This window comes from Vidua chalybeata, chromosome 1, assembly GCF_026979565.1.
Source record: "Vidua chalybeata isolate OUT-0048 chromosome 1, bVidCha1 merged haplotype, whole genome shotgun sequence".
NCBI lineage: Eukaryota > Metazoa > Chordata > Aves > Passeriformes > Viduidae > Vidua > Vidua chalybeata.
Window position 1 is genome coordinate 59,701,341 of NC_071530.1, and position 14,185 is coordinate 59,715,525.

A 14,185-nucleotide genomic window follows, 5' to 3' on the forward strand; every position below is an offset into this window, starting at 1 on the left:
TAAGAGTCTATTTCCTAACAGACTGTATTAACGACTGTAAAAAAGATCTGGATGCCAGCAGTGCAACCCTTGTGTTAAACAAATTATAGCTATGCCAATTGTCCTATATGCCAAATTTCAACAGCTGTACTTCTAAATGTTGGTAACAGTATTTCAGACTGAGAAGGAAAGAAAGAACATGAGACTATTCCTTACAGTTGCTTCCTTCAGGACGGAAACTCCAGAAAACAATGCAAGTATCCACACTGCAAGGAAGCAGCATGAATGCCTCTCAGCTGCTAGGTTATGCCACCACTAACCAGACTGTTGACTGTTTACCTTCCAATTACTCCAAAAAATGGGAACATACACAACATACTTGTGTTACATTACAAGCTTTTGATCCATTTGTTTTCTGGAGAGAATATTATCCAGAGTTTACTCTTCCCACGGACTTTCAGAAAATATTCACCAAGATACAGTAAAGAGTGCACTGAATTGTGTGTTAGGAAGGAGTAAAAAGAGTTTACATTTGGCATAATGTCTGCCACATACCCTAACTGCCTGAGGTGCAACCTCAAATACCCTTAACTTCCCTCTTTTAGAATTTTTATGCCAAGGAAAATCATTAACAGTGAAAAAAACCTTCTGACAGTAATAGTAAGGTCACGTTATTAATTGGATTTGATAATATTTTTGGCACCTTTCTATGTGGTACTCTGTTCTGAATCTAACAGAAAGAAGTGCCAAGCACATAAAAGTGAAGAGCAACGCACAATTCTCTTCTCTGCCCATGTTTAAAATTTACAATATCCTACCAAATTTAATTGTCACTTCACATCTGAAGTGCTTCACTTCCTTAAAAATCTTCAAGAAAACCTGTTAAAAGTGTTGAGTCCAAAAAAAGTCATAACTGATTTCTCCTTTCATTAAAGAAAACTGGCTGTTCCATATTGCATGATCAAACAAATTTCAAATTACATGCAAAAATTCAAATTAATATTTTTGATATTGAAGCTGACTCACAATACACCTTCCTTTTCTTAAGTACAAATATATCCACCAAATTTGAAAAGCTCCATGGAATTTTAATTAGTTTCATTATTTACTACTCCCTTATTTCCTATATATGCTTGATATATAGTTGACAATGTTGTTGAGTTACTGTTCAGCATCAATTTCACAGGTAAACTGCAATTTGAAGTCAGGGTACTAACCAGCAGAAGTCTTTAAAAATATATAAAATTATATACATACACCTTTCTTTGACAAACAACCAAATATGTATTAAAATTCCTAAACAGGCCAAATTTAACAATCATATTTGTCTAAGGAAAATCACTTGCTTTATTTAATTGAATATAAATTTCATACTGAGTATTTTAGCTTGAAACTATTAGTTATTTCTTTAAACTGAAAGCCTGCAAATGTATATATAAGAAAAAGATGAAATATTTTAAGGATTTATAAAATGGTGTTGCTAACCTCGTACTGTCAGCTTGCTATACAACTGTGAATTCATTTCTTTGTCTCTCTTGTAACGTCGAAATTCATCAACAGCTTCCCGTACCACTGTGACCGTCAAAACAAATCCCTGTTAAAGATACAATTACGCAGTTCAGAATTCTCAGTGCTAGAATAGACAAACAGGAACACTACACAGAGTAAGAACATGTGATTAGAACATCTACTTTTCTTTTTTAAATTTGGATTTGAGTTTTTTATTCAATAAGTTAAAATACTATCTTGGTTTAGTCCAGGAAAAACAAAATCATACTTGCACATTGTACAAATATAATTAGAGTAACTACCTGTCCAAATACACATAGACAGTATTTCGAAATGCAAAAAAAGAAGATGCTTTGGATTACTTAAAGACAGCCTTTATAGTTTCAACAAGGTTATTTCCTTATCATCCACAAACTTTAGGGCTTTACCAAAAACATTTAAAAAGCCTCCAATTCTAATGCTGAAAAATTGCCTTTTTACTACTACGCAGAAAAAGATAAACGGATGGCTAGTTCAATAATTTTGCATCTTAAATGTAGCTATTTAGCAACACATCACAAATATGGACAAAGGAAAAGGGGATTTGTTCTCAAAAACTAAGTGTCTAAATCCTTTGGCTGCTCCTTTCACAGACAATGCTACTGCAGCTTCTACTGGAAATGCACAGAATATTCCGCTCAGCTGTGATGGTCTCTGGCTAGAAAGGGTGGTAAGCTAACAAACACAGAACAATTCAGGGATAAGCACATAAATTTCCTCTCTACCTCTCTAAACCTCCTCAGATCAGATCTTCTGGCTTAGACTCAGCATTTGAGTTTTTCACCATCAATGAAAGAGAAAGAAATTTTTTACCAGTAAAAGGATCTTTCATTACTATGAATAAGATGGATACAAAATTAAAATATTAACAAATCCACCAACAAACAAGATTCTACATTATCCATCTAACTTCAGACAACCACCACTACTTTATAGATGAAAATTTATGCCATTAGACTTCTCTTGCAAAAGTTCACATTTTGCCAAACTTCCCCTAGTGTCCCAGCAGTATGAAAGGAGTGAAGGTGTAGAGTTTTCCTAAAAGTGTTGACTAAAATCCTCCTACAGATTTTAGCAATGTTTTGCAGTTCCAGACCAAAGTTCCAAGGTTTATTCAGATGTGACCTTATAGTTGAGCACTACTTATTTGTTCAAGTTTACATTGGCAAAAATTATAGTGGAACTACATAGAAAAAAAATGGTCTATACAGAGAGCATTCTCTTTTTACTCCCCAGGGCATAATTGAATTAAAAAATCAGATTTTCTCCCTTTCTGACAGCAGTATTTTCATATGCTTTGCCAATATAGATATTTAAGCCACATAAAAAAGGGCACTCCTGAAGCACCTTCAGACATATTTCTCATTTGCACACACATTGTTACTAGACAGTAATCAAAAAAACAATGCAAGGCGCTACTTGCAAGAATCTCCTCTAGCAGCCTCTTGCTGAGCAGCTGAGTACAGTTGACCATGACTATGAGGAACAATCTAAAAAAGACATTTCTCTTTTTACTCATTTGCTCCAAGGAAGTTGATATTCTTCCAAAGGAGAGCTAAAATTGTGAAGCCAGTTTAACAAGGAAACCTATCATCTTTCTTTAACTGTAAGCAGGTAAGTATCTTTAGTGTACTGCCTACAATCAAACCTGTATGCTTTAAAATATTTTGTATGCTGGAGTGGAAATGATAAGTCCATTCCCTAAAGCAATTGAAAATAAATTAGCAAAACAGTCTTGTTTTAAGAAATTTGGGGCTTGATCTAACTGTATCTGTATTGTAAAAAACTCTTTAAATAAATCAAAAGCAAAAAAAAAAAAACCCTAACAAAACAACCACAAAACCCACATACACCATCAAAAAAAAAAAAAAAAAAAACAACAAAAATACCAAACCAAAACAGTTCTAACAATGATCAGCTTCTAGTAATTTGGTTTTATGTACAAGGGCAAACAATTTTCCTTTAAAATGTTGAGAGAATATACAAGTCATACTTGCTCCTCTGATTATTACTGAAGATTTATCAGTAGTTACATGTCCTTTAAAAAAACCTAAACTTATCTGTTAAGCAGCAAAAGCAGACCAATGGATCAGACTTAAGTGTTATATATTTTCCTCATGGATGCTTAGCTTTGCTCAACATTCAATTGCTGCCTTTTACCTGGAGTTTGATTATTAGTAGAAAAGATAGTAGAAACAAGTGAGTTTAGCAAAAAAACATATTGAGATACTGGTATTTTCAAGCTATATGTGAAAACTGGGATGCATAGTTCAAAATACCTTTGAATAAGACAAACATACAGAAAAATAAATGGTGTTCACAAAATACAGTATTTTCTGCCTTTGAGCAGGATAGAAATTAGCTGAGATGCTAAAGGTTTAATGGTTTCTTTTCCTTACTATCCCACTAATGTATAGCGCTGCACACAGCACATCATGGTGAATAGAGCAACTTCCAGACAAGGTTGACTGTCTTTTCTTACTGTGTCAGTGACAAAACTTTGTAAATATCAATTTAAAATCCCAAGCTTTCTATCTTGAAAGTGTGCAGAAGAAGCAAAATTCTGGGAAGAGAGGTGGGAAGAACATCCAGGATGGTCTCTCCATTTATCCATAGTTGAAAGGACACATGTTACAACAATTAAAACAATGAAATCAATTCAGAATATTTAATCTATTTACTTGTTAAGAACAACCTTTACTCAAGCAGTCAGCATGTCACAGTTCTTCTTGAACACTACTGAGAATAAATGCTACTGAAAAATACCAATTTTTAAAAAAAGTTTAAAACATAAGGCATTTGCTCTTCCTGCCTTTAAACCTAGTGTGGAGGGACTGGGAAAAAGATGAAAGAAAAGGTAATGATCTGGTTACAAATAAGAAAATAATTCCAAATCATGGCAATACAGCTGGCAGACTACCAAAAGGGTCACCTCTGACAAAAAATCAGTTTTCAAACCACAGGAAACCTGAGTCAGAAGCAAGTGGTTTGAACAGTTTCCCAAGAAAATACTGAAGAGAGCTCAATAATAAAAAGACATATCAGAAGAAGACAGTGCAACTGGAAGGGTGATCAATTAGGAGAAAGAAGTATGTTTAATTAATAACTTCTTTTCAAGGAACAATTTCCTCCTGATTTATCCACTGCTTAAAATATTTTTGTGAGAAAAGGTTGTGATCAAAACTGATACAGAAGGAATGCAAAAAATTTATGCTAACAATTCTGAAATTGTCTGAAAACAAGTCTGAAAACACAAAATAGTCACCAAAAAACAATAAATGGAAAGATATTTAACACACAAATTACCTATGTTACATGGTAAGTTTCTTTAGTAGCTGGAGCTTTTTTTGCTGGTTGGTTTTTTTAAACTCTTGAGTAACCAGCAGGCAGAATGAAGCATTACACACTGACACTAGCTGGTTAATAAAAACGACCTTGCCTGTGGGGCAGAGGCATAGTGGGCAAGTGGAAGGGAAGGCTGTCAAACATCACCTTTCAAATAAGCATTTTATTTATGTTATGTTCCTTGACCACTGTAGTTTACCAGTTGCAGGTTTATGCAATGTACATAGACATAAACCTTTCATTGACATTAAACCCCCCAAATTTCTAGCTAACAGTATTTTTCTGTTTACCAGAGGAGCCCAGTACGTGTACAGGTAGCCTATTTTCAGTGCTGGTACAAACTGTGAGCAGGACACGATGAGAAAATAGAGATTCAAGAAAAACTTGAACTGTTCATATAAAACCTAAAATGAAAAAGAAAGTAGATAAATGTCTTAAAATTTCCATTCATAATATACATAAAGTATACTTTTTCATGATAGGATATATAAAAGCATTATATGTCCTACTGTTATAGATGGCATTATTACAGTACTTATATAGCACAATATATTATATATCATCACACACTATTACATTAATTTAATATTAAACTGCTATTTTTGTTGAGAAAAATCCATTGATAGTATTGCCTCTTTTCACTCTGAAAAAGAAATTTGCTAAATTTTGGGTATTTTGAAAGCTGGACTATGTATCAAGATCACTGTGCAAAGATTTAAATATAGGTACTAAGATATATTTATTACTAAATCAAAGATTTGGTTTAAACTCAGAGCTAATTATCCAATTTTTAAGTGAAGCCACAGTAGATTTATCACAGAATACATTGTCTCATACCCCAAAACAATGTCAGATGCAGAGATTCCTTTAGTAATTAAAAGCACCGCTTCAGCAAGCACATGTTCTCAAGATTGCTTTGGTTGTAATTACAATACTAAGAACATTATTAATTTTATAGAATTTTGAATCTTCAAAGTCTTCAGATATTTCTTCAGTAAGCCAGGGTAATATGGCACCTCCAGCAGCATTAAGAGAAGTGGTTACTGAGCTTGGAACACTGAGACTTAAGAAAATGAATAACCAATTATTTCAAAGATAAAATATTCAAAATAGATCAAAAAGCCACATTCAGAGATTGCTCCAATTTTTACTCTTAAAATTCAGTTAATAATATAATGACTTCTGCATAAAAACTAAAGTTCTTTGACTCATATTTATTGCTCTTACCAGTCCAACATTATTACTTATGTAAAAACCTATGTGCTATGAAAAAATATTCAGGGAAGTTCAAAGTGTCTTTCTGGTAGGCGCAATGAAGTACTGGTACCTCAAAGTTGCCAGTTCAGCTAAAGACTATCTAAACAGCCACTAAGTATAAGATTTTTTTTCAGAGCACGGAATGCTATTTCATGACTTGCCAATAAAACTGTAAAAATAAAAAAGTGAAATCAGAAATTGTCAGAAAAGTCAGAGCCTTCTTCCAAAATGAAAGAATTTCAGGCTGAACCTGCATCTTATGTTCCTAACAAAGTTCATACACTCATTTCTGCTAGTATGCTTAATTGCTTACAAAAACTTGATACACTCAGTCAAATAAAAGTCCAGACATTAATTTAGGAGGTGAAGATCTTGTAGGAGAAGGTGGAAGTTAAAATGCACCTTCCTACAAATCTTTTAAATCCTGGCAGACCACTGACAGTTCATTCAATACAAAGCTATGCACTTCAGTTCAGTTAAGCAAATTGAAAAATCTCCAGCTACATAAAACTAATGAAACTACTGCCTTGAAGTTCAGGAGAGTCATCGTCAAAACCTGCCCATCACAGAAGATATGTTTTATGGAAACTCATGCAAAGTTCCTAAGCAGCTGTATCAAGATCTATATAAAATTGTGAATGGAAATTGAACAGACTGGTATAAAGGGAGAAGCAGCAAGTATTTTATCTAATGTTCAGAAATTAGGTGATATTTTGGAAATGTTACAGCTCTTTTAGCCAGCAAGTAATTAATCTAAGCATTATTTTAAGTTTATATTTGGACATGAAATCACTGAATATTACCCTTGCCAGCCTCAATGTTTAAAAAACCATAGAAGAGAACACAATATTTCACATGATGAAAATTTCAACCAGAGAGGACCACTGGAGTCAATATTTATGACTTTGTTATATTTATGGGTTTGGAACCAATACAGTGACATTCCCTACAAATTACTCCTCATAAAGCAGCATAAAAAAAAAAAAAAAAAAAAAAAAAAAAAACAACAAAAAAACAGCTACACAATATTCTAATGAATGAAAGGTCTTACTTTATATCTAAAATTAAAATTTGAAAACGCTTCATTTTGACCAACTACTGGGCTTTACATTTAGGATCTCACTTCATTTTGAAGTTACTACTGCGTTTTCAAATACTAGCACCAAATTAAAAAGTTGACTTGACCTATTGGGTAAAATCAGGATTTTTAAAAGATCAAAAAGAACAAACATTCTCTCTCACAATAGGGAATTGCAAACTATGTCTGATCCCTAGAAGGAACGTGAATCTGGTTCACAATTTGTAATCCACACTGCAAATTTTGAGTTGCAATAATCAATGGCTTACTACATGCTTAATGAATTCTTTGACCTTTAGGAAAGCATATGTGGCAGTAACAATTTCAGTGTATTTAATAATTTAAACTTTGGAAGAAAACATTTACTTTGTCCCATAATGATGAGAATATTTTATCTACATGTGATAAGTGACATTTTATTTTCCTGACAGGAAATCAGTCTTAATTAAAAGGCTATTCATTTTTTTTTGTTGTTGTTTTAATAAGGAAATTAACTACAAAACACCTGTCAGTCTTTGGACTCAAGAGGCCAGAAGAATAGAATCAAAACTCTTATAAATCAGCATAATCACTTATATAAAAAATTTAAGACAAAGCATGTCTGTATTCAAAAGTATAAGGCATTGAGTTTTTGCTATGGGACACAGGACTCTCGGATGGTATTTGTAAAAATTTGAGTAAAAGTGCAACACTAAAATTTGTAATATCACACTAGGATACATTTTTAGGTTAACTACTTAAGTTTCAAAAATTGTTTCTCTGTTGCTAAATTTCATTATAATAACATATTTTTTTAAAAACTATTAACTAGACAAAACTGTAATGTCTCCTTTGTCTTTGTATACATGGTGTGTAGTACAAGCAAAAAACTGAAATTAAGGCACAATATGGCTTCTTAGGAGAAAAGTGACACAAAAACTTTCCACTCCACAACAAAAGTATTTGCTGAAGAACTGCACTCAAAGTCAAAAATATCTGCAAAAAGACTGCAATAATAAATGCAACTCTGAAAAGTATTAAACTAGGCCTACTTGTGATACAAATTTAAGATGTAAGTCATTTTTGTCCTTTAAGGAGTTGTGCATTTTGGAATTCATTATTTATTATACTTTCAATGGCAAGGAGTATGAGAAAAGATCCATGGGACTAAATTGTAATTTTCAACTATTTACTTCTCAATTGGAGTCAATCCTTTGCATGCAGAACAGTTTCTTTTTTAAAAAGGATTACAAATTTCTAATGCTGATAGAAAAGTGCAAAGAAACTCATCTCAAATTTTAAAAGCATCACTGATTTCAAACCACTCAAACTGCAATTAAGTACATATCCCTTTGAAAACCAAACAATTTAATAAAAATGCAACCTTGCTGTCAACTGTTAAGTTTCATTGAAGTCACTGAGACAAATATAGAAAGAAAAAGAAGAACCTGGGCAAATAAAATTATCTTTTTGTGGAATAGTCAAAAAAAAACTACAGAACATACAGTCAGCCCAACACTAGAAAATGTTTAGTGGCCTTACCCCAGGTATAAAGGTAAAGATGTTGTACTTTTGATTTTTTATAGCATTTTTGGGGTATTTTTCTTCACACTTTTCAGGACACCCAAGCCACACTGTACGAGCCTTCAGGTCTTTCTTTCTTCGACATATGTTTATGAGCCAATCAGAACAACTGAAAAGAAAGACAATCGTTTATTTTAAAACTAAAAATGTACTATACAAGATCACTTCCAAACCTGAAGGCAAATAACTATGAAAAACAGGCTAAAAATGTTTGCCACATCTATATAAGCAAGCATGATGCTAGCTCCTAATATTTAGGGCAATTCAGAGTAATGAATTCACCCAGACATATGCATATATAAACACTTACACATTCTTTGCAGAAAATCCTAATACACTAATGAGAAGTTTCACTACACCAATACCCTGACATAGGTTCAAAAAATTCTAGTTAATAAGATTCTGCATCATGCCTTATAGTCCTTTGGCTAAACCCTTTATCTTGGATTACTAACATTCAGATTATGCTGAATGCTGAATGTTAGATATGACTGAAGAGGAAATAAGGCTTCTGATTGATACAGTTTAAAAGATCTCAGCAGCTTTGGATACAATTGCCACATAATTTGCAAATCTTTAGTTTCCTCCATACCACTGCTAATGCCATACTATCAAATATTAAAAAAAAACCTCAACAAACCAGACCTAACAAACAAAACCAGAAAACCATTCAAAACAAGCCCACTATGTAAATGCAGATTGCACAGGGGAACTTCAATTCACAGAAGATAGGAAATGCTTACAAATCTACTGAAGTTTAAACCATGAGCAGTGAGATACAGAAGAGCTCACAGCAACCTTTAAACAACTGCATTTTGGACAAGGATACAGGAATGATGTGAAGGGGTCACAACAAGGAGGAACAAAAGCTGGCAAATGGAATGATGCCTCTGAGGCTCAACACACTATTTACTAACAGCCATAAAACAAGGAACAAACATGGATGTGACTCAACTCACATAATGTAATCAGCTTAAGTACTTGCTAGTACTATCTAAGAGGCAGAAAGGCCATCCAGAGACCATTTGCAGAGAAAAGTGGGTTTGCTGTACACTGTATATTCTTGATTTACAATCCCATACATTAAAGGTGAATTTATTTGTATTTATTTGTTAATACAGTGAGGAGGTGCCTCAATCATGTTTGGAGTCTGTTTCAGGCAAGTGAATCAGGAATGCTGAGCAGGTCTTCTATGCTCTTCACCTACTGCAGTTGACTGAGCTGATAACAGCAAATTTCAGCTACATCAGCTGATGGAGCTGACATGAGAAACAATTTCTAGTGAGGTTTTTGAATATACTGGCAATATTTTTGATGCAGCAAAAGAAAACTACGACTAGGAAATTTGTAGAAATTTTATTCAAACCAACAGGAAGAACTTGGCTGAGAACAGAAGAGAAATTGACAGTCCAATCATCTCAGCACTGTTTACGGGATTAATTCTGTATAGTCAACCTATTCATATGTATTTGTACAGACCTGTAAGAAAACGGAAGTCACAACCAACAGTGACACGTCAAGAACAATCTCTAAAATTGAACTATTTTCACTCTGAGAAGAACCAATTGCACTACTGCTTGAGTGCATGTCCTGTATGGACTCCTGGGGCTTTGAGCACCCTGCTCTGCTGAAAGATATCCGTGGTCATGCCAGGGAGGCTGGATTGCATGATCTTTACAGGTCCCTTTCAACCAATATCATTCTTTGATTCTATGTCTCTAATAAAATTTTACTCTCAAGACATTTATCATAAGAAAAGTAAAGGAACGTATTCTTGGAACTGATGCAGTTGGAAAACTCATAATTGCAGAGTAGCTTACATAAACCCAAAGTTTTTTCAGTGAATATCTCTAAAGATTTATTTGGAACTTACTGGGTAATTGACTGTTGAATATTTCATTTTTCAGACCACAAAAAAAGTAGAAGAGAGAGGGGTACATGCAAAGACCAGATCAGAGTTCAAGGCTGTCTTGACAGATCAGAAAAACTAAGAAACTACCTAAGACACAGAATGCAGTTGAACAGGTACAAGTGCAACACAATTTACAGAGAAATAACCAACTACACAAATACAGAACCAGGAAATGCTCAAAAACCAGATGGCAGCTCAGTTACTGCATGAGAATGTTACACACATGCAAAAAAAAGACATCTGTTCAGTAGACAAGCATGCTTGTAGCAAGTCATGAATGTGTTCCTTTCTCTCAATCAGTGCTAGCATGATCTCAGTTGGCTTACAGGACCATTCTGAATACCAAATTTCAACAAACAAGCCTATTGGGAAAACAGAGACCACACACAAGAGCAAGAAAACAATTACAGGTCTAGAAAGTGGGGCAGGCTGACTACTAGATACACCAAAGAAACAGAGCTGTTCACAGAAGGCTGAGTGTGAACTTAATATGGTTTCAAGTATGTAAGAACCAGCTGCAAAGAGGAAAGGGGCAATTATTCTCTACGTCCACGATCATTAACTAATGACAGACCTTCAACTGTGGCAAATCAATAAGCAGAGGGGACAAAACATGGACAGATATTGAGTAAACTCTTTTAATGAGAGGGGTGGAGGAGACACTTAAGGAAGCTGGAATTTCTGCATATCTCTAAGATGTGATCAGACATCAGTGATAGATACAATTCATTCTGTACAGGCAAGGAATTGACTGGAAGCCTCTTAAGGTCCTTTCTTAGTCTGTTTATTCACAATTACAGAATCATGAAACACACAAATACTGCAAGGAAGGAAGGCTGATAGCTAGCTTACATTGCCACAATCCCTATTAAAGTGTTCTTGTGTGTAGTCTGAATAATCTCATGCTTATTACTAATTAATTTTGCCAAAGAATGGAATTCAAACTTGGTTCTTTTTAAAGAAAATTAAAGGTTATGCCAATAGCAAAATTATTCATAGCAACAATAACTTTATGGAAAGTTATGGAAATACCACTACATCAATACTCACAAGCTGACCTTTAAAATACTTCAATTTTAAATGCTGGATTCTTAAGATTTTCTCCCCAAAACTCTCACTATGGGATAGACGTAAACATGCATTTTATTTTTGCTACAAAAATGAAATGTCCTTTTCCCAGTCACTTTAAAATAGTGACAAAGAATTATTCTATCAAAAAAATTGTAACAATTCAATTTTCAAAATTCAGCCCTGTTATTTAGTAACATAGAAACAAGAAATATTATTACTTAAACTTGTCTTTAAAGCAAAATGAACACCAGTCCTTCCCTTTCATGATTCCACAATCAGTTTAATGGCTGTGAACAGATCCTGCTGCTGCCGAAATGTCCAGTACCTCCCTCCACCCATAACAAAGATGCGGATTATTGTTCCTTCCCTTATGCTGGGAATACTCATGCAACTGCATAGGAAAACCAGGCCTGCAAATCGATTCAGCTGTATACTAATGCAGACTAAAAGGGGATTATTTTTGCTTATATCCATCCCCAACCTTTAAAAATATAAAAAACTGTAAAAATAGTTGAAATAATGCAGGTGATCTGTTTGCAGCAGAAGGCAGAATGATTCCACTCAGTGCCAACTTGATAAAACTGCTCATGGCATTAAAGCTTTAAACTTGTTAGTTTCCAGGGCAGGGATGTGGAGACAAAAGAGACAGCTTAGTTATATAGTGAGAAGTGTAAGGAGAGATCTGTAGGAAAAAAGTTCCAAGGAAAATAACTTTTTCCTGGAGAAAGTAAGCTAGCATGACAGATCAGCCTACAGTCCCGTAGACAGAAATTCCCTGACAATCTTTGAAATCCTGCTTTGTTCAATCAGTTTTTGTATTTGAACTGTAAAGAGATGGAGTATTTGATTAGGCACAGTCTCTTTTGTAGAATAATTTCCTCAGACACTAAGGACTTCTCTACCACTAAAATTAAACAGTCACCTAAAGCAACATAATTACACTGCCTTCCTTGCCATGGAGTCTCCCCTCCTTGAAACTACGTTTTTTTTTTGCTACAGGTCAACTGTCACCATCATGACCATTAGTTTAGCAAATGCCAAAAAGTACAAACACAAGAGTCATGTCTGACTGAGAAACAACTGTGATACCTTTGATAAAAGGGATTTGACTGACACAGAGCTAACAAGTCAAATTCTCAGATGTGAGAAGTCACAGATGATGAACATATTACAGGTTATGCCCAAATCAATATTGTCATGGTTCAGATGAGCTTTACTACCATAAAAATATAAATCTGTTACATTCTGCTATTTACAGTCTCAGCAGCAATTACTGTTTTATCACAGAAAGAATGCAAGGTGGACATGCTGGCCTCAGAAATCCTAATCAATTTATATTAATTAAAAAATTTAACACAAATAAAATCACCCAAAATTTCTGTAACTCAGGTTATCACCATCCAACACATTTCTAATCTGTTCTTGAATTAACATTCCCTAACACAGAACATATTTTTGAACAAGGGTATAGACCCTTCCATGGGTTTTCTGTACCCCTTCCAAGGGCTTTCATTTAACATGAACAGTAAATTCATATGATAAATGAGAGTAGCATTCTCCAAGCTTCAAATAGCCTAGAAACATAAGATAAGATGTAGCATGATCAAAACACACTTCAGATTTTTCTGAACTCTTATGTAAAGCCACATATAATGCTAGGGATTCAGCAATAAAAAAACATGATTTAAGTACATGATTTAAGTTTGTATTTCAAATGCCCTTGCCTACAAAATTCAACACATACTCAGAAAGCCTTTTCCATAAGCTAGGTGCAAGCTGTGTTGTCTGTACCAATATAACAGACAGTACGGATGAAAAATAACCAAATGTATAAAAGAACTTCAAGGCATATCCATTAAATAGCATTTTACTATCCTGCTTCCTAATGTATTATTTTAATGTGGAGAAACAATAACCATTGTCTTCATATTAGTAACCAATACCATATTTAAACTAAAAACAACAACAAAAACCCACCAACCAAAAAAACTTCCCACCAACAAACGAAAACCTGGAGTAATTGTTAAATAAGAACCCTTAACTTTTTCATAAATAGAGCGTATCTTTATAAGTCAAAAGCTAAAATAAAAGTCTCAACTGACTCTGCAGCTCTAAGAATAAAGGCTTTTTTTTTATTTTCTCTTTTCATTACTTTTATCTTACAAGCTTAACTGCCAGTATCTTTCACAAAACAGCATTTTCATCATAATGGAAAGATAATATAAAAGCTCTATATTGTCTGCAAGGGTCAGCTTTTCCTTATTAGGTTTTAAGTAGCAGAAACTAGTTCTGCAAAGAAAACATACTGTAATTATTGTACTCAACAGGTAGCTTCAGTAATCAGGCCAAAAGCAACACAGTGGTCATGTCATTCTCAAAAGATCAGCATTTTCCCATGCTTCTGCACAACAAATGCGTTGCAGATTAATTGA

At 34.0% G+C, this 14,185-nt stretch overlaps 1 protein-coding gene across 3 annotated transcripts in view; it reads right to left on the reverse strand.

Annotated features, from left to right (window-relative positions):
- Window positions 1–14,185, reverse strand: part of ATP9B (ATPase phospholipid transporting 9B (putative)) — a 167,279-nt gene that overhangs the window by 133,084 nt on the left and 20,010 nt on the right. For 2 of the 3 annotated variants that reach the window (XM_053940713.1, XM_053940706.1), the window contains exons 3-5: window positions 8,729–8,879; window positions 5,163–5,276; window positions 1,465–1,573 (exon numbers count right to left, since the gene is read on the reverse strand). In XM_053940713.1, the coding sequence (XP_053796688.1) occupies window positions 1,465–1,573; window positions 5,163–5,276; window positions 8,729–8,879 (374 nt within the window). The remainder of the gene's footprint in view (window positions 1–1,464; window positions 1,574–5,162; window positions 5,277–8,728; window positions 8,880–14,185) is intronic. The other variant, XM_053940722.1, reaches the window with a different exon arrangement.